This window comes from Ambystoma mexicanum, chromosome 13, assembly GCF_040938575.1.
Source record: "Ambystoma mexicanum isolate Mex_15411 chromosome 13, UKY_AmexF1_1, whole genome shotgun sequence".
In the NCBI taxonomy this organism is placed as follows: Eukaryota; Metazoa; Chordata; class Amphibia; order Caudata; family Ambystomatidae; genus Ambystoma; species Ambystoma mexicanum.
This window is the reverse complement of record NC_090938.1, coordinates 400,575,202-400,596,768: the sequence shown is the minus strand read 5'-3', so window position 1 is coordinate 400,596,768 and position 21,567 is coordinate 400,575,202. Positions and strand designations below refer to the sequence as shown.

The window sequence follows — 21,567 nt, the reverse complement described above, 5'->3', positions numbered from 1 at the left end:
ACTCGCACTTTCAGTTTCGGGTCCTGCCGTTCGGATTGACCTCCGCCCCGAGGGTTTTCACCAAGCTCATGGTGGTGGTGGCAGCGCATCTCAGGCAAGGGGGGATTCACGTCTACCCCTACCTGGACGATTGGTTGATCAGGGGGAGCTCTCCCGAGCAAGTCCTGGATCATCTGTCCGTCACCTGCCACTCCCTTCACAGGCTGGGCTTCTCCCTCAATTTAAAGAAGTCCCATTTGACGCCAACACAGCGGCTCCAGTACATCGGAGCACTTCCCTGGGGCAGTGTTTTCCTCCCCAGGTGAGGGCTCTTCACATTCAGCAGATGGTGCACAAGTTTCAGCATGCCCAGACACTCCCAGCGTTCGAGTTCTTGAGGTTGCTCGGCCTCATGGCATCCTGCATTCTTCTGGTGCCAGAGGCTCGCCTGCGGATGAGATCTTTGCAGTGGGCACTCAAGACGCAATGGTCGCAGTCCTCCGGCAGGATGTCGGACCCGGTTCAGGTGCCGCCCTCGGTCGCCCGGGACATTCTGTGGTGGGCCGTCGAAGGCAACTTGATGAAGGGGGCTCCATTTTGGCTTCCCTGGCCAGTGGTGACGATCGTGACGGATGCATCCCTCACGGGAAGGGGAGCTCATGCCAACGGGCTGACAGTCAGCGGTCGTTGGTCTCCGTCGGAGTCCAGACTCCATATCAATCTGTTGGAGCTGAGGGCCGTCAGGCTAGCCCTGAAGGCTTTTCTGCCAACTGTGCGAGGAAAGAGTGTCCTGATCCTGACGGACAACACAGTGGCCATGCACTACCTCAACAAAAAGGGGGAGGGGGGGCAGGGTCACTTCCTCTGTGCACGGAGGCGATGCAGCTCGAGTTCTGGGCCATCCAGCAGGAAGTTTCGATCTTGGCAGTTCATCTGGCCGGAGATGAAAACGTGACGGCGGACGGTCTGAGCAGGCAGAGCGCGATCTCTCACGAGTGGGAGTTGGCTCAGGAGATTCTCCTGGAGATCTTCGCCCTTTGGGGGACCCCTCAAGTGGATCTCTTCGCCTCCAGTGTCAACCGGAAGTGCGAAAGGTTTTGCTCGCGGGAATTTCCTCCAAAAGGAGCCTTAGGAGGCGCGTTCGTGGTGGAGTGGTCATTTCCGCTGCTGTACGCGTTTCCTCCAGTCCCCGTCATCCCGCAAGTGCTGCGGAGGTTACGGAAGTTTGGTTCCCGGATGATCCTCATTGCTTCGGCGTGGGCTCGGAGGACGTGGTACCCGGACCTTCTCGACTTGTCCATCTGCCCTCCACGTCGTCTTCCCTACCGAGACGATCTGCTCTCACGGGAGGGGGGGGGTCAGGTTCTCCATCCAGAGGTCAGATCCCTCAACCTTCACTCTTGGCTTCTGAAAGGTTGAGGTATAAGGATTGGGACCTCCCTGAAGACGTGATGGAGGTGTTGCTTTCGGCCCGAAGGCCAGCAACAAAGTCTCTGTGCCGTTGGCGTAAGTTCTGCGACTGGTGCAGAGTTCAGAATGTGGATCCTTTTGCATGTGACATCTCCATGGTTCTGTCCTTTTTACTTTCTTTGGCCCACAGGGGCTTGCAAGTGGGTACCATTAAAGGTTACCTGGCGGCGCTGTCCATCTTTAAGCGCTCGTCTGAAGAGTGTTCCTACTTTAAAATCCCTTTAATTTCACAGTTTCTGAAAGGGCTCACTAATGTGTTCCCTCCGTCACCTTTCCTGGTGCCCGGTTGGGATTTAAACCTTGTTCTTAAGTTTCTTATGGGTGCTCCGTTTGAGCCTTTACATTCTTGCCCTTTGAGGCTGTGAACTCTGAAAACTGTGTTTTTAGTTGCGGTTACTTCCGCTCGCAGAGTGAGTGAGTTACAGGCACTTTCAGTTAAGCCACCCTTCACTGTATTTCACAAGGACAGGGTTGTCCTTAGAGTTCGTCCTTCTTTTCTTCCGAAGGTAGTGACAGAATTTCATTTGGCCCAGAAGGTTGTGGTTCCGGCATTCTATCCTCCTCCGCATCCTGGTAAGGAAGAGGAGAGGCTCCATAGGCTTGATCCTAGGAGAGCTTTAAGCTTTTATGTTTCACGCATGTCCCGGGTCAGAGTGGACGATCAACTCTTTATTGGTTACGCTGGAAAGCGTTTGGGGCAAGCTGTGACGAAACAGACTTTGTCTCGCTGGATTATTTTGGCCATCTCGGAGTGTTACCGCTTGGCGGGTAAGGAACCACCGGCTGGCTTGCGGGCCCATTCTACCAGGGGTATGGCTGCATCTACTGCCCTGCAGAGGGGTGTTCCTATTCGCAACATCTGTGATGCAGCCACCTGGGCTTTAGTACATACATTTGTATGTCACTATTCCCTCGATTCCATCCGAGGACAGGATCTGGCCTTTGGCAAGGCGGTCCTTTGCTCTGCTATTTGATTGGCTATTCTAAATTTTGATTCTAAATTCTTTCCCTCCTCCTTGCTCTGGTACTGCTTTGGGAGTCTGTCATAGATATGGAATACGTCAGAGGACCCAATCCCCTCGAAGAACAAGTTACTTTCTTACCTGGTAACGTTCTTTCGATGGGATGGTCCGACGACGTATTCCATATCGCTCCCGCCCTGCCTTCCCCGCTGCAAAATTTCTTTTGCGATTGCAGCTGACGTTCCGCAAGGCTTTGTGTCTGACTGGCAGTTGACTAATGTCACACGTTCTGGGGGAAAAAACTACAACTGAGGCTACGGGCGTCGTGTGTCCTACTTATCACTTCGGATGACGTCAGAGGAGGTCCTCGACGACGGCGCATCGACGTCATCGACGCAGGACGCAGACGCCGAAAAAAGTTTCCGAAGCAGCAGAGCTGTGGTGATTACATGTCATAGATATGGAAAACGTCGTTGGACCATCCCATCGAAAGAATGTTACCAGGTAAGAAAGTAACTTGTTCTTTTTTTAAAAAAGAGGAAATATATCCTTGCCCAGCTGTCATCTATAAGGCAGCACCCAAAACCCGGAGTTGTGTTCGTAGACCGGGGGCTGTCAATTGTGCGAGGAGCAGCTTGGGGCCATTCCTCTTAAGTGCTTTCCCTTCCTCCTTTTAAGGTAACTCTGCCCCTTTTCCCGCAATCTTTCAGGTATGCGCTCTAAATAGCGCTGTTTGCTGTTAGTTGTTGCCTTATATGTCACTTAGCTACCAGCTTTCAATGCTCCTAGCACACACATTGATGTAAATGGTACTAATATTTACAACCTGTTAAAGCGAACTGCATCAAGCTTTTTGTGACATACCATTTACCTGCCCTCCCCAACCAACGTTATTATGGCGAATGGCTTGAGAAGCCTTAAGGGCAACTTGATTACCCCTTTCCCGATGTCCGCTAGCAAAATTGACTCCCTTGTCTGTCCCGGAAAATCCACATATATTGAACCAGCCGTTTCTGAAGATCATGCAATGAGTGTTATCAATCAAGAGCCCTCTATATCCTCTCAGGCTCCACATATCGCCCAAGTGCATGCACAGGGAATTCCCACTTCCTCCATCCATGACCCTTTTATGGAACTCTCCGTGCCTTCTGCCCTTGTTCCCTCCATTAGTCCTAAGGTGCGTCAAGCCATTGACGATTTTAGAAGTTGTTCAGAATCACCACTGGCCTACGAAACTGGCAAAAGGCAAGATGAGGTAACACTGGAGAAAATGGAGGCATTAGATCAGGCGATTTGCCGTTCCATCGGCACTTTGACTCCAATAGTCTTTAACTCAGTAAAAAGGCGCATGTCCTTTTATTCAAATCTACCAAACTACACCAAAAATGTATTGGACATGAGTACTGAAATTGTGGATGATATAAATAAAGAACCATTGCCATCCCAATCAATTTTATCTCTGGAACCATGGGTAAACCTAGATAAATCCGCCCACCTCCCTCCATCTCCAGGTGAGAGCTCAATCCAGCATTCTCCAGGTTCATTTCAGGTTATCATACGGATCCTTGACCTCCTTGACAAGGGCCATGACTTGACTCATCTTGAATTAAAGGAGATCAAATCAATGCTTTTACTCATGTCCTCTAAGATGGATCGCATTGAAGGAATTATCATGGCCGCTGAAACGATTAAAAATCTCAAATCAGATCCAATTTTCAATCATGTTAGCGTGTCCAATCCAGTAATGAAAAATCAACATACTCAATGCTGTTCCGTACAAACACTCATACCCTCTCCACCTCTTCCTGAAGCTTTGTCAATTCATTCCCCATGTACCTGTCAAAATGCTCCTTCTGAGCTTAAATTAGCAATAGAGAAAATGAACACTATCATAGCGCTATATACTCCAAATCCTACGCCACATCAAAACGGTCCAGGTAGCCCAACAGAATTGCTTGATGCACTTGAACAAATGCATCGAGACCCTCTGGAACAGCCATTAACCGAAGCACCTATCGGTTTTATGTCACGAAGAGCTAAAAAACTCCACCAAAGGGCTGTTAAAAGGTATGCCAAAAGAAGAAAAGAGGCGCTGTTCAAAGGCTCTACACTTCAAACTGATCCACTTGAACAAGCACTATACATTGCAACTGATATAATTACAGATGATGACCACATTGACCTTCACCAACTGTCCAAAGAAAGCCAAGAAGCCCTGATACCACCCATAAAAGCTCATTTGAAAGTATGTAATAATGTAACTAATACCTTAAAAACTCCGTCCTTATTGGTAAACCCAAACTCTTTGAATGAAATTAATCTTATGAATTCTGTTAACAATGAACCATCAACACTTTCTAGTGATAGTATTGAAGTACCAACAACATCCAAACGAAACAATAAAAAAGTCAAGATGACTCCTAATTATCCACCAGCAGTTGTGGCACTATTAAATGAGCAAGTAACGGCACAATTGTCCGGTTCCAAATCGAACTTAGCCAACTATTTCCCAATATCTGGCAGAATTCGCACTACTCGCCATGATGATACCGGGCCATTAGGACTTTCTGCTACTACAATAACTAAAACTTACAGCGAAGCTTGCGCACATGTTCCCAATTCAATTTCAACCTTGTCGGGTATCACTGATCCCCCAAATACGACCCTCCCAATACCTTCAATAAATGGATGTGCAAATCTCGGCTCAATACCTGTATTATCAGTAGTACAGCAGCCATCTCTACAGCCGAATAATGCTAATTCGACTATTTCTAATGTTTTACCACCTATTGTTCCTGACGGTCTAAATGCACCTGTTACTAATACTTCTAAAACAGACCAGCCTCTGCCAGCTCGACCAGAAATAATTGTCAATGGGCAAGGCAAAATTACATCTCTCACAACTTTATCCCCTACTAAATCACTGTCCACGTCAACAATAAATCAGGACCACCAAAGTGTACCATCCTCCATTGAGCGCAATTGCACAAAGATGCATGGTCCTTCTCAATATAGATCTGCCTTAGAAGTATCACCCTCCACTACTTTGACGCAATATGACATTTTAAATATTCTTAGGAAAGAACTTGATGATCGTTTTATGAGATCTTCCGTGGATAACGAATCAACCAACTCAAACACGACCAGTCAGCATAAACTTCCAGCTCTTTTTAACAGCCCCCCAGACCATCCTGCTAAAATGCTAGAACTACCCACTGATAACATCCAACAGACAACTGTGGAAATGCACCATCTTGTGGGTTTTGAAGGAAAATGCAATCTACTTAGAACAAATCGCATCAATAGACCGTTTCTTCTAACCTTATTTAGTCGAATCCCTCAACTACGGATGTTTAAATCTGAAGACATTTTGAGAGTATCACTTTCTACTGAAAACAATTATCGGTCCGTGTGTTACTTGTCCTCTGAAGCAGTTTTAAAATATCTATGGTTTAATCGGGAAGGCATAAAAAAGGAAGGCCTTGCTTTAAGCTCACTGGAAAATGAACAAGAAGCGATGAAATTCATTCAGTACAAATGTCCACAGGCTCCCACCTGTGATCTCAATGCTACTTCACTATATAACACCAAAGAAGAAGGAGATGGAGCCATTAATGAATTGCTAAACAAAGTGGCCATTTCTCACGACTTGTCGTGGTTAGCCCCAATGCTCAATTCCATTCTTAAATCTAAAGAATCCTCTACTCAATCGTAGCTTCCCTCTAAAACTTGTTTAACTGTTCAATCGTGGAACTCTTGTGGCTATCATAATCTTATGCAATGGCACGCAACGATCGATGGCCACAATAGGCCTTCAATCGTTATGATTCAAGAAACCATGAAAACTGCTATCTTCTCGTTGCCCGACTATACAACTCATTGCATTCCAGCGATAGCTTCAGCTGCTCGTCCCTCCGGAGGCATCCTTATAGCAGTTGATAATGCGCTGGGGTTCGGTTCCAATATTGTGAGGAAGGCTGCCAACTTATTAGCAGTACTATTAAAGACAGATCTTCAGTACCAGCATTTAATCGTCATTACAGTATATTGGAATCCCGCACACACTCCAATTGATGAGATGTTTGATCTGGTGGACTCTTGCCTTGAATTTATCATTCACGAATACAAGAACGTTGAAATAATACTAGGCGGCGATTTCAACTGCGATTGCAGGACCACCACTGAGCTTAGAGGCTCAAAAAAAAAATAATATCCTATCTAAGCAGAGAGGTACTAAATGGCGCAACTTCTTAAAAGATTGGGATTTAGACATCATTATTCCTGATTCACAAACGATATGGACCACATGGTCTAGGGAAGCTAAATCCTCAACTATTTATTTTATTTTCGTTACTTACAATTTACTTACTATATCTACTCCATTAAAAATCATCTTTACTTCCTACGGTGACCATGCTCAAATCTTTGGCACTCTGAAGATTAATTTCACCATTCTTACAGTTGATTCTTCTACAACGCTATGTGAAGTTGATCGTCCCCACCTCTCTCTTAGATGGAGCCAAGCTCTATGCAAACAATTTATTCAATACGTAACGTTGGCTATTTCCAATCGTCATATTTCTGGTAATTTCTCTATTAATACCACAGAGATAAATTATCCAGAAATCATTCAGGCTGCCATATCTCATTTCAGCAAATATAGAAAAACTGTTACTACCCATCGCCATTCATTTGATCGCCTCTGTAAAATGCAGAAGCGTGAAAAAAACAAAGCTCTTCGAGCTCTGGAAAAAAATAAGATTATTTCTTATAATACATATCAAAGACAGCGCAACCGTATCATAGCATCCTACAAACAAAACCTTAAACATTTAAGAATTTTAAGATACAATGAAATCAATTGCAATCTTATTAGAGCAATTATAGCTCATGATACACGCACCATCTGGCGAACCATCAAAAATAATCAGACTCAAGTTCCGTTATTATCATTACACGCCATTTCTGAAGCAACCTGGCGCACTTATATCACGCACAAATTTCGGATGCCCGATCAATTCCAGAATACCATCATCAGTAAGCTAAGATACCAAGACCTTCCGCGCTTAAGCTGGTCTACTGCTGATATTACATGGGCTATTTCTAAATTGAACCACTCCAAATCTGCTGGTCCTGATGGTTTTCCCCCCTGCATATATAAAGCAGATCTAGATTTATGGGCCCAAATTTTAAAAAGTAAATTTGAGACCATTCACAAATCAGGAATTGTACCGATCTCCTGGCTATCGGCTAATATCATACCGATATTTAAAAAAGGAGATCCCTCTCTACCTCAAAATGATCGGCCTATTGCCTTAATAGATACAGAGGCTAAACTGTTCGCAATCTTACTTCTTTACGATCTAGAAAAATACATCGAAACTCATCAGTCATATTCCAAGTATCAAACTGGATTTAGGAAGGGGATGAGCACCTCGCTCAATGCCTTGATAATGGCATTTACCATTGCTGTAGCGAAGCCAAAATCTGCTAACCCTGTTTATATTGCACTGATTGATATGACTTCAGCCTTTGACACGGTCATTCGGAACGTACTATGGTCCAAACTAATAAAAATGGGAGTACCGCTAGTGCTAATATACTGGTTCATTGCTCTTCATACTACTACTTCTTATAGAATCAAACTTACCACAGAGGGCCGCATAACCAAACCAATAAATACTGAAATAGGCCTAAAACAGGGCTGCAACTTAGCCGCAACCTTTTTCAATTTATACTTAGCAGATCTTGACAAAGGCTGGGATGAGCAAAATCTATTCTCTGTGAAAATTGGGCTCATTCATTTGAAATGGCTCGCTTTCGCAGATGACATCATCCTTTTTGATTCAACTCCTGGTGGCCTTCAAACGAAAATACGGTTATTTGAACAATATGCCATAACTCATAACCTAGCTCCTAACTCAGCAAAAACAGCAGTGATGAAATTCGGTGTCCAGAAGAGAACTGGAAAAACTCAATGGCATATTATGCATACTATTATCCCTTTAAATATTGATACCATCTACCTAGGCTACTATTTAGCTGAGAAAAACTCCATCAAAACATGGACCGATCTATTGAACACCAAGATCCGACCACTGACATCACAGCTAAAAATAATACATGCAAAGTATTGCAAGTTCTCATTAATGCCCCTCATCGAATTTTTCACACTGAAAATTGAAAGTGTCATTCTCTACTCATTAGATATCTGTTTGAGTGAAATGGGCTTGATTTTAGATCAATTGCAAGGGACATCTTTGAAGCGAGCGATGTCTCTTCCAATGTCACTGCCCAATGCAGTCCTAAGACACAAACTAGGCCTCATAGCACTATCCACACGCTGGAAATGGCGACTTCTCACCAATTTCGCAAAAATAACATATCCTAAACCAAACTCCCTATACATAGACATGAAGGAATCAATTAATTCAAGACCAACGACTCCCATGGTCCAATATTTGACGAGAATTAATGCCATTCTGAAGGAGGTTAATGTCACAGTGGCGGATGTTTACTATAGACCTGCTTATGCCAAAAAAAAGCTATTTGAGTTCGATTGGTGGAAAACTATTGACCAGATAGGTTCATACAAACTTTATAATGAATACTATCTTTTTACCAAAAAGCGGACACCAAGATACGATCATATTACTCTATTTCCCTGCAATCATACCCGCAATACTTTCTTACGATTTAAATTCAATCTGTTGTACACCAAAGAAAGAACTGCAAATTGGATTGGTAGCAGGATGAATAGCGAAAAGCAGTGTAGATTTCCGATGTGCACTGAAACCACAGAATCATTAAAACATCTGATTTTATATTGTCCTCATTTTAAATATGCAAGAACTGTCTTATTTATGGATTTCGTAAACATTAATTATATTGATTGTTTACCATTTTTATAGGCCCGAATGATGCAAGGCAATCACAAACCTCTTATTTTTGCCCTCACGAGATTTTGTAAAGTGATAGAGAGAGAGCTAGATAAACATGCGAACATGAATGCTTGAAAACCATATATGTAAATCTTGGTATTCTAAAGATCGACCTATATGAATGATGTTGAATTTTCTTCAACTTCGTTACACCTAAGAATGTTTGTATTTGCACTCTCTCAAATTCAATAACTGCCTTGCTCTTTGCACATGTACTATGTCCTTTTATGAATTTATATGGAATGATATTTTTACATGTTTTATGAATTATACTGTAAATATTATTGTGCTTTGAATTTTGTAAAGGTTCTGTCATTTTTTTTTGATAGAACCACATGCAAATAAAAAAAAAAAAAAAAAAATAGGGTGGCTTTCCAAAATCCTTCTACTGGGTGTGATTTTGGGAATCCATTTTAAGAAAATAACATCCATACATTGGCTACCAATCAAATCCAACTTCATGCTGATCAATATTGTGGCCTCTACCACATTTAGGCAAGTATCATATTCCCAAAGTTGCTTCTTACCCATGAGCTCTGCAGACTCCGTAAGATCTAGCTTCCACTCATACCGCAGATTTTCCTGGTTTGCGAGTCCAGTTATCTAGATAGAGCACTTACTGTTCTGGTCTTACTTTTGCACTAATGGGAATGACTTTGAAAAGCAGTAAAGTTGCTTCTGGTGTTTGAGAAACAGCCAAAAGCTCCAGAGGAAACAGTATTTGCTTGTCAAATTACATTGGGCCCATCCGGCATCTAATGCAAGGGTCTGGAGGACAGCCAGATTATTCAAATTCAATCCGGGGAATTCTGCTTTGTAGTGCTTCCCTTTCTGGCAAGAACCAGTCTGAGATGGCTTTGCCCAGGTGAACAGCCACAATCAGGCAGCATCTTCCATGCATCAGGTTTTGTAGTTCCTTAATATATTAAGCAGATGAAATGGTGGCTGACTCGCTTTTTGCAAGGAACAGATGAGAGTGCAAGAGGACAAGCCAATTCGAGAGGGCATGCAGGCTTAGGTTAACAGCAATTTACTCAAAAGAATGTTGGATAGTAATAGACGCTGCCTGTGGAGAATCCTGCAGTCTTCATAAAAACCCTACCTAAAGTCTCCTTCCAGGTGGCCAGCGAAAGGCAAGCGTTACCTGACCCTAGGGTTAATATTAGCCAGGAGGATCACCTGGGAGGAGAAAGGCCCCAGGGGACCAAGAGGACTCTGTTGGGTGAGACGCAGTATTTGTCTTCCTCAAAGAACATACAGTAATACCGGAATATGTAATGGCTTGCTGTCAGAGAGAGCTTTTACTTCCCAAAGCTAACTATCTGAATAGGGGTGAAAATAATCCTAACCAGTTATGCATTGGAAGTAAGAAAACCCCTTTTAAAATCATTGACGTACAAGGAGATGAAAGATCCTACGAACCATAGGGGCATATTAAAGATGAGTCTTAAATATTACCAACTCAGGTTTTGAAAACCATAATTCCCTGGTTAAACCAAACTCTTCATTGAATCCTTATAATAATCCTTTAGGGAATATAATTAAGGAAATAAATTAAGTTGGTGTTAAAAATTCCAATAGAAAAGCTGATTTGAACATTGTAGAAGAGGGCTGCAGAGGCACGAGACTGCAAGTTGCAGCCTAATGGTGTTAATGACCCACACCTGAGGGAGTCTGGAAGGCATATGAGGCCCCCACAGGTGCAGACCAGGGAGAGTAGTAGTAGCAGCAGGAGGGTGGAGTAGTCGTGATTTCTCCACGTTGCAGCAGAAGCAGAATCTGGAGGAGAACGGAGACGCCTGGACCAGTTTCGTGTGTCGAGCAGTTGCCAGTCCTGAGAGGGTCTCTTCCTCTGGAGACCTTGATTGCAGAAGTCGCACAGCGGGAAGCATTAACTTTGAAAGCTTTCCTCAATGTAAGGCGGGCTCCCGTGGTAGGCGAGCACCGAGAGCCTCTGTAGCAGAGAACGCTCCTTTTTCGAGTGGTGCGTACCGCAGGAGACCGAAGGAAGCCAGGTGCCGGACCGATCAAGACAGCAAATGCAGAAGACCCAAAGGCAGCAGAGCAAGCGGACGCGCACATCAGATCCGGTGAGTTCACTATTGCATTGTGACCTCAGAGCGCTCCATAATCGTGTGACCTCGGAGCGCTCCATGATCGCCCGCTGGCCAAGCTGGGGTGCCCTAAATATGGGACTAACATAAAGAGAGTGAAGCGGCAAAATGAACATTTTGAATACCAAACTGATATAAAGCTGAATAATAATCCAGTTTGAAACCCAAGCTGATTTGAAGAGGTGAAGGTGGCAAAATAAGAGCTTGACAAACAGATCACAAAGGTGTGACTGTGTTTGTGGGTCAGAATAATTGCCAACAACAAGAGGGCAATATTGTGAGAAACCAATACAAACAACTATTGCCAAAGCCTAAAGAGAATAATAACAAGGCCAGTTAAAACGAACAAACATTGCCAAAGCCAAAAGAGGGCAATTAAGAAACCAAATGTTTGTGAATCATATTGAATATGTGTCAAGGAGGCTATCGGAGGAATTGGCTTAAACCAACGATGTCAAAGCCAAAAGAAAGTGTAAGAGGGAGAGAAAACCATTGTTAGCTTTTGGTTAATGCAGAAGTGGGGAAACACGTGTGGCAGGAGGGCTGTCCTTCTGACAGAAAGTATTTAGGAGGAGTGGAGCATAACCTGCGTTTCGTGTAGCAATCCGGAGTATTTAATAAAGAGCACCAATGTATTTTTTGTCTTCCCTGAAGAAATATTGAAGCTTGAGGTTGTGAAGCAAAAGGCTTTGCTAACTTGTTGGAAGCTAACCTTTACCACAGACGTACTTGTAGTTAGTTTTATTCTGGCAGGAGAGTACACCAGGGCAGAGAACCTTGTAGTAGTACGCCTGGCAGGTGAGTGGACCAGGTGGAAATCAGTGAAGTACTCTGGTGTGGTTAAGTCTTAAAGAGGAAGTAGCATAACCACTGAGGTGTTTTTGTGAACTGTTGCAGAATCACCCTGACACATTATAATTGTTTAAACAAGTGTTTTGTGAACTGGTGCAGAATTATCCTAACAGACATGTTGTTGATCCTAATGAACTGTGGAAGTATTCATCAAGGCATAAATTAGTTTTCAAAAATTGATTAGCAGAATTTGCTAATTAAATTATTTTTGATTAGCCAATAAACACATTTGATTAGCAATTTTGTACTCCTATTTTAAATGTCACCCAAAGTTAGTTTTACCCCAAGACAAACCATTAGCAAGAATACAGCATTTCTATGTACCTCTCAAGTACAATGAGTGTCTGTAAAATGTAAAGGTTCACTGCATGAATGGTCCACATAGATCTGATTTTAAAAAAGCTCTGACGTTTTCTTTTCAGTTCAAGGCTCTGTGCAGCTGGGTCATGCAGCAGTCAGTGGTGCATAGTGCAGTGTCCATCAAATTGTCAACAAGACATCAATACAGATGCAATTGTGAGTGTGTCATTTTTTTTATTATCAAGTTTCATTTAGCTAGTGTCCTGGCATATAACAGTCACAAGTAACTCCCCAAGATGAAGACAGCAGCTACAAGGAGTTTGTGACACATTGGGGACATTAGTTATCTTATTCTGCAGAACCAAATGTCCAGTTGCCAGCCTCTTGGTCTGCCCAGGTCAGTGAGGCCATGGTGCAGCACCTACCAGTTACTAGTGCCGTAAAGTCCCATGCATCTGCAAGACAAATGGGCCCAGCAAATTACATTTACTCATCCATTTATGGTTTGGCTTATTGCAAGTAGGCAAAAAGTGAGATGATTTAAAAGATCAAAATAAATAATCTAAAGAGGGAGTGCCATCAAACACCTAAAAGCCAATAGAAAAATCATCAGGGTGCCCAAGAGGTCGGAAATCTATTCTCTAAACCTATGGCGCACAGGCACCACATTTTGTGACTACATGGCATTGTGGGAAGTATTAAGTGGCAAGTTAGCAGCAAATTGTGCAATGTAATGCCCATCAGGCCACCAACACTGCCGAAGGATAAATAATGCACATTTCTGTTCTTGCCAGCACACTGGTGTGGCTGGGATGGGTCAAATAATTTGCCCAGGATCACACAGTTTGGTTAAGCAGTGAAGCCACAATTTGCCAGCAATTTAAGCAACTTGCCACATACCTTCTAAGTTGTAATTAGTAGGACAGATATTTGTTTTGTTTCAAGAACTACAAAATGGTTGTTTATCTGCAAAGAACACAAATCACTCGAAGCAACCACCTTTGGGGGAGTATTTGCAACACCCTGAATACAGCGCGGCCACCTGCACCAATAACACATCCTGCTTGCAGAAGGCCTTTGAATAGTCTACAATTAAAAAGATATTTTTAGAATGAAAAGTTGGGCTAGGCGTTGCTTACCTCTCGGGCCCATTGTTATCAAGTCACAGTGGGTTGGGCCTCTCTGCCTAATCTTCCTCTACACTGCAGACCAATTCTTACAAAATAGGCAAAAAGCAACTCATTACCCACAACAATGCACACTCACTCTGGGGGAGGGGGGGGGGACTCGAAAATCAACACGGCCCCTCAGCACTCGCTATGAAGTGAAAAAATATTTCTCCCACCCAAACGGGTGGGAGAAATAAATGCTGGCGCAGCCACTTGCTAACAGTACACCCAGCCCAGCAATCTGGAACAGCGTTGGGGCCTTTCGCCTTTACAAACTAAAGAGGACTCGAGCCTCTGGGAGGAGGGGGGTCCAGCAAATGCCCCCATCTTTCCAGTCCGCAAAGCACAGCAATAAAAGTCACAATTTTCGTTCTGGGGCTTTTAATATGCGCTTTGCAGTGCTCACATTAAAGTAATGGCCAGTGTAAAGCTTCCTACTGGCTCTGGCTGCCTGCCTCGTGATAAATTCGGCAGCTAACCTCCATGCACCTTTGCAGGCTCGGACTGGCCTATAGGGCAAAAGGCCCATAGCTTAACCAAAAACGCAAAATGCTTGCGTGGGCCCATTTTTTGGGTCAAAGTGGGCCACCTTTTTTTGCCAATGTGGGCCAGTTTGATGAGTTACTGGACTATATTGTGGCTAATAGCTTTGACCAGTGTTGCTGAATACATATTCTCTAAAATGTACAATTTTCATCGCATTGGATCAGAAACCTCCCCCTTGGGTTATTCAAACAGCGTCACAAAAGGAATGAATTCCCATTTGCAACTGTAGAGCACTTTTTCGTTGGTGTCCGAGACAATTATTGTATGTCCCAGTCTGACCCTGCGCCACTTTCAACCCTCAGCAGTGACGGGCCGGGAGGCACACATCTTGAGCCGGGCCTGTTGCTGCTCACAGAAGCCTTTTTTGAAGGCCTTCTGTGAGCAGGCTGCGTTATTACTGCGAGTGTTGGGTGTTAGAGAGTGGCTGGCAATAATATATCTCTGCCCAAAATGAAATGAAAGACTATTTAAAGCCTTTTGCGAGCAGGCTGCGTTATTACTGAGGGTGCTGGTGTTAGCAAGTGGCTGACAATATTTCTCTTGTCCGTTCGGGCGGGAGAAACATTGTCAGCCACTTGCTAACACCAGCACCCTCAGTAATAACGCAGCCTGCTTGCAGAAGAGCTTTTCAAAAGCCTTCTGCGAGCAGGCTGCGTTATTACTGCGAGTGATGAGTGTTAGAGAGTGGCAGGCAATAACAACGGGCGGGAGAAATAATGTTGTCAGCCACTTTCTAAAACCAGCACCCGCAGTAATAATGCAGCCGGCTCGTAGAAGGCTTTAAAAATTCTTTCATTAAATCAAAGAATATTTAAAGCCTTCTACCAGCACAAAACATTAATGCAAAACGGGCCCGGCTCCCCCACCCAAACCTCCCCTAAGCACTCCTTACCTCAGAAAACGCCAGAGCCAGTGTGAGAGGGGGGACTGAGATCCTCCTCTCACGCGAGGACGTTGGCATCCGAGCTGGGCTCATAACATTGATATAATGCTTCTGCCTCGCCTGCAGTGCACGCTGTGCACAGCCTCACTCAGGCAGAGTAGAGGCAGAGTTTAGGCACAATCTTTTGTTTTGCTGTATATTTAATGAATCATATCGCAGTTTGTGCGACATGATTCGTTAAATATGCAGCAAAACAGCGGTATTGTATCGCAAATTGCGATGCAATACCGCTTATTTTATGCCTTGTTCATGGTTTATGAGAAGTTGCTGCTTTGAATTCGATGTCACAAGTGGAAAGAGGAATAAGTTGTTGAAAGTTTTTCAACTGTTGGTTGAATTCAAATTGGAAGCAAAACACTGCATTGGAACTTTGTTGCAAATAATCCTTTTGGAACTGTTAAACAGAAACCTGCTTGATTCTGGGGAAGGGGAATTCACCCAGATTATATGGAGAGACAGTTACGAGGTTGTAATCATAACTGTTGTTCCTGTTATATTTGAACTGCCATATATAGAATTACTGTATGTACATGTGTGAGGGACATGTGTTTCCTTTGGTTTATTTTAGGCAGGGAAATCTTCAGGGTAGGTATAGTGAAGCTTTTATCCAACATTTTGAGTTCATAAAATGGCATATTCACAAAGTTGTCTGCCTCCCTTTTCTGGCCCCTTAGTGTCATGGGAGGATAGCTCAGCCGCAACATGCTCGCCTTGGAAGCAAGATGACACAGAGAAACACAGGTTCGATCCCCGGTCCGCGCTTAGAAACCTCTGGGTATTAAGCGCTTTATAAATATCATATCATAAATAACCTATCATATCACAGACATGCATGCACCTAATGACCTAATTGTTGTGCCTTGCCATACCCCACGCCCTCATTCTCAACCTTTTAAAATGACCCCCAGCACTAGGACCCCACCCAGGCAGTATATAATTTTTTTAAGTAGTATCATCCGCCCCTTCAACACACCGTCTCTGTGGTGGGAGAGTTCTGGGTATTGACATGGGCTGTCTCCCAACTTTTTCATGATGATCTTTTTTTTCTTACAGACCCAGAGAGACCACATGAAAATCTCTGAGGCGGTGAATGCATTCAAGGGTACAGTGCAGGGCCTTCCCATTGACCAGGAAAGCCGGCAGGAGTATTTCAAGGTATGGATGGCTTGGGGCTGTGTGGTATTGTTACTCAATGACCTGTCTATCGAGGTATACTTTCATGGAAGCCACATACAGCTTGCTGACTGATTGCTTTAACATGAAGGATGATGTTTGGTCAGGGTGTTTGTTTGACCCTCTGACTCTCTTCTTGGAGTGCTACCCATGGGAAGGCACTTCATGCCTTATACCAGACCTGCTGAATACTTCCTTTCACTCACAGGCAGAGCTTGAAAAAGAGTATGGAGAAGATTTCATGGTGGCCCTGGAGAAACTACTCAAAGAGTACTTTGTACGCCTGGAAAGCACAATGCGCACACCCAGGATCCAGGAGGTAGGGTTTGGTATACAGTGGGAGCCTTTGGGGGTTCTGGGTGGCCATTGGGAAGGAGGTAAAGGAAGGAGTGTTGGGTGTGGGGGAAGAAGTGAGGCAGGTGTAGAAATGTCTTTCACAATGGACTGTCTCCGATCTCTCTTGCTCTTTCTCACGCTCTCTCGGGCACCTTCGCTCTTTTAGCTCTCATCTTTCTATGCATGTACCAGTACTTGATTGTCTTAATTTAATCCCGCTTGTCTTCTTGGGCAGCACTTTTAATGCTGCAGTGTTACTCTGCTGTCGTCTCTTTTTTGCATGTACCCTTTGCAGGTTGTTGCTCATCTCAAGTATAAATTTGTTTTCAAAAATTGATTAGCAGATGCTAATTAAAATTGCCTTGATTAGCAAGCAAACCTGTTTGATTAGCACCAGACGCTATTTGTACCCAACAAATAAAATGAGCAACAATACAGCAGCTTTATGTACCGCTGAAGTAAGACATTAGTGAAAGTCAGGCCCTTTCATATTCTTGGAAATTCCACTAGACCTGCAGGTTGAGTAAGTTAGCTTACCTACTTGACCTAAGAGAAATGCACTTGACCCATTGCAATGGATGGTAAATTTAAATGCGCTTTCTGTAAAATGGTGCATGTCACCATAAACCCACTATGTTTGGCACACTGCTGCCACCCAGAGGCCAGCCATGCACAGTGAAACTTGTATTTGACATATTGCAAACAAAGTAAATGTTAAATAAAAGTTTTAAACATCTCCTGCAAATTGTACTCGCCCTTCATTAAATCTACTCAACTATGCGAGTGGGAAAAATACTGCAATCCCTGGTTGAGTGTCTGTAAAATGTAAAAGGTTAGTTTAATGAATGGACACAAATAAATACTTATTATAAAAAGGCTCTGAGAACTGGCTAGCTCTCTCCCGCAAGTGGTAAAGTATCGGGCAATCCATAATCCTAGAACAAATCCAGCTCTGGAGACTAACTACAGTATATGGTAGTGCAGTAGATCTGTAGATGTACAGACTGGATAGAACTATTGATCACTACTTTGCGTAAACCTCTAGTTAATTTTGTATAGTCTTTATGAAAGAGGAAAGAAAGTAAGAGACTAAGCTGAGTGGATGGCTTAGCGGCAGAGAACTGAGCAAACTAGGTGGAATATTAGTTTGCGGCCATCTAACTTTTAGGGGCTGGTATAAAGCAAGGGTTTGATAAGAGGAGTATGGGATCAGCTCATGGGTTGCGCAGATGTATCTAACCAGCCGGTTACAGAACTAGTTTTCTGATGTTTGTCAATCTGCTTAGAATCACATGCTGTACATAGTCGGACATCCATTGGTAACCGCAGATTATTGCATATTGTCTTTAGAGAATCGAAAGGGGACGTCGACATGGGCGTGCCTGTAACACTATCCCTACGTGACGTGTAGTGTACCCAAGATCCCTCACGCGTCGACGTCCCTCAGATTGTTTTTTTCCACTCAGATAACTGGTCGCCCTTATGCAGAGTTTGTAAAGAACATTGCTATTGTCCAATGACCTTTAGTTGAATTACTCTATAAAGATATTTAATATCACCCCTTCCGTCCCTTGTCTCAACGGCTGTTCCAGTTTCCGCCAAAGACCTGCGAGATTCGACAGAAGGTGATCCTGTCGGTGTTGCTGACCACGTGGCCGGGCCTTCCGCCGGCCTATACAGTAGGGAGAGTGGGGTCGGGTGGACATTTCTTTTCAAACTGAAAATGCCTTTCCCTTTCTTCCCTCTTTCCCAGTTGGTCTTAGTCACTCTGTGTAACCTCAGGTTGTTGACCTTTCGACGGAACGTTCCCGTCCCGCATAGTCTGTCCCCGGCCCCTCTGCTTTGGGGAAGTCACACCACGGCGACAAAGACAGACACGTGCATGACACTAAGCACACAACCCCTAGCCTTGCTTCGACTACGTTGAAAAAGACTTTGGCGCCAACGGGTGCACCGGTAATTCCGGTGATACCCGCCGATCGACGAGATCGCAGCCCTCCCACAGCTGCATGCGCTCCTAGCGACTGGGAAATCCAAAACAAAGGGCGAGGATGAACATGAGCCCATTTAAGATGAACATATTGAAGGTTGGGGGGACGACCCAGATGTGGGTGACCCTTAACCATGGCAGGCCCTAGAGCCACAAGACCCAGACCCAGATATTCTGGCCTTGGACTCTCCTCAGAACACCCCTACAAGAAATCCTTCTCCTATTGATGATTAACTAACACTTAATGTAATGGTACGTAAAGCAGCTGATCACTTTAAAATTGCCACTGAAGAGGCAGTACCTGAAGCCGACTTTGTTGAGAATATATTCAAAGAGAAGCCGCCAACCAGCCAAGCCATCCCTCTACTCAATTCAATTAAAAACACCTTGCCCCATCTTTGTCTACACCAGCTCTTACGAGAGGTGTAAACCCAAGAATTGAAAAACTATTTCAACCCTCTCCATCAAACCCTCTATATATTAGAGGTCATTCCACCCCACATTCTTTGGTAGTCACTACCACAAGGAAAGGGGCAGGGGTTCCTTTATCAACAGGCGAGGCTCCCCCTGACAAAGAAGGGAAAAGGATCTATGCCATGGGTAAGAGGGTTACCACAGCGGCAGCGTACTCCACGCGTATCGCCAATAACACCACTCTTTTGAGCAGTTAGGCAGATGCGCAATGGGCTTTAATACAAGAAGGCCTACGAGAGCCTCCAGAACCTCTACGGACCCACCTACTTAGCACAGTCTCTGAAGGTAGGCAAGTTTATGTTTGTTTATTGAGTTTATATAGCGCTTTACAGAATAACAGGTACAGTAGTGAATGAAGCATAGTTTACAAACATGAAACAATCCAGTGGTACAGTATTTAGAACAATTTACACAGAGGGGGAAGGGAGTGGAAGGGGTGGGCCTGGTGACCTCCTATGCACTATGGTGGTTCCAGTGTCCAATTTGAGGTCATCGGGAGGAGGGAGAAGGAGGGGAAGGGAAGGGTGGACAGGGGTTTGAGGGGGCAGTAGTAGTGGGGAAGGAGAGTCAGGGGGGGTGGAGAAGAAGGGCTTTTAGGGAGGAGCAGAAAAATGGGTAGGTGGGGGTGGAGCGGATGGAGAGAGGTAGGGAGTTCCAGTGGAGGGGGGCCAAGAGTTGGAAGGAGCAGAAGCATGAGGAGGCACAAGGGAGTGGGGGTACAGTGAGAAGGTAGAGATCAGCTGAGCAGAGAGAGCGGGAGGGAGAGTAGAATGAGAGGAGGGAGGAAAGGTGGGGGGACGAGATCATGGAGAGATTTATAGACCAGGCAGAGGAATTGAAATTTCAATTGTGAGAGGAAGGGGAGTCAGCCGAGTCTGGAGAGGGAGGTAGAAATAGTCTTGAGGGCCGAGAAGGCAGAGAGTGCGGATAGAGGAGTGGTAGATGGATTTTAGGGGAGTCAGGTGAGAGACAAGGAATCCAAAGAGAAGAGAGGAGCAGTAGAAGAGACGGGAGAAAATAAGGGAGGAGATTAGGAGTTTAGAAGCGTGGAAGGTGAGGGAGGGGTGGATCTTGCGGATGTTGAAGAGGTGGTGTCGACAGGCACAAGAGGTTAGAGAGATGTGGTTGGAGAAGGATAGAGAGGAGTCAATATGGAGGCCAAGGTTGCGAGCATGGGTCGAGATGCGGAGTTTGGAAGGGGGAAAGTGGATGAAGGGAGGATGGGAAGGTGAGAGAGTGCTAGGAGGGAAGAAAAGTACTTCAGTCTTGTCAGTATTGAGAGAAAGAAAATGGGATGACATCGAAGAGAGTGTGGTGGAGGTCAGAGGTGAAGGAAGAGAAGGAGAGAAAGAGTTGGGTGTCATCAGCGTAGAAGTGGTGGGAGATGCCGAAAGAAGAGATGACGGGGCGAGAAGGGAGGTAAAGAGAGAGAAAAGGAAAGGTCTGAGTACGAAGCCCTGGGGAACGCCAAAGTTTAGGGGGAAGTTGGAGGAGGTGCGGCCGCCCCAGGAGACAGTAAAGGATCGTTTGGAGAGGTAAGAGGAGAGCCAGGAGAGGACAGAGTGCTTAGAAGTAAGGGATGATCTACAGTGTCAAAGGCTGCCGAGAGGTCAAGGAGGATGAGAATTGAGGATTGCTTAGCGTAGTGAGCGGTGAGGAGAGAATTGAGTACATAAGTGAGAGCCGTCTCAGTGGAGTGTTTAGGGCGGAAACCAGACTCCGAGGTGGCGAGGAGGGAGTGAGAGGCGGCGAAAGCTGAGAGTTGAGAGTAGGCTATGAGCTTGAGGAGCTTAGAGAGGAAGGGTAGAAGGGCGATTGTTCTGAAGTTGGAGGCAAGAAGAGGGCTAGCGGAGGGTTTCTTCAGGATAGGGATGATGGTAGCGTGTTTGAAGGCTGAAGGGAAGGTAGCAGAGGAGAGGCAGATGTTAAAGAAGAAGTTAACCAAAGTATTTTAAAGAACACTTTGGATTCTGCCGAGACAGCCAGCCGAGCCCTCGCTCAGGGCATTCTCCTCAAAAGACACACGTGGCTTCGAAATTCAGGGTTTGAACCTGAAACGCAAGCGTCTCTTATAAACAAACCTGTGGAGGAATCCAACTTGTTTGGAAAGGCGGTCGATGAGGTCTTAGAGACCGCGAAAAAAGAACATGAAACCCTAAAGAGTTTGGACCAAATTACTTAGAGACCTTCCACAAGGCAAGGATTTGGAAACAGAAGGTTTTTTCATGGCCAACGCTCCACTCACCAACAAACACTTCAGGAAACAACTGGAAATCTCCACGGGGAACCAATACTTACAATACCCCGTAACCCCAAAG

General features: G+C 44.7%; 1 protein-coding gene across 7 annotated transcripts in view; it reads left to right on the top strand.

Annotated features, from left to right (window-relative positions):
- Positions 1–21,567, top strand: part of TINF2 (TERF1 interacting nuclear factor 2) — a 569,835-nt gene that overhangs the window by 146,251 nt on the left and 402,017 nt on the right. For all 7 annotated transcript variants that reach the window (XR_011283001.1, XR_011283002.1, XM_069633977.1 and 4 more), the window contains 2 exons: positions 16,330–16,431; positions 16,658–16,768. Coding sequence is in view for 5 of the 7 variants with exons in the window: in XM_069633977.1 (XP_069490078.1) it covers positions 16,330–16,431; positions 16,658–16,768 (213 nt within the window). In the remaining 2 variants the exon portion in view is untranslated. The remainder of the gene's footprint in view (positions 1–16,329; positions 16,432–16,657; positions 16,769–21,567) is intronic.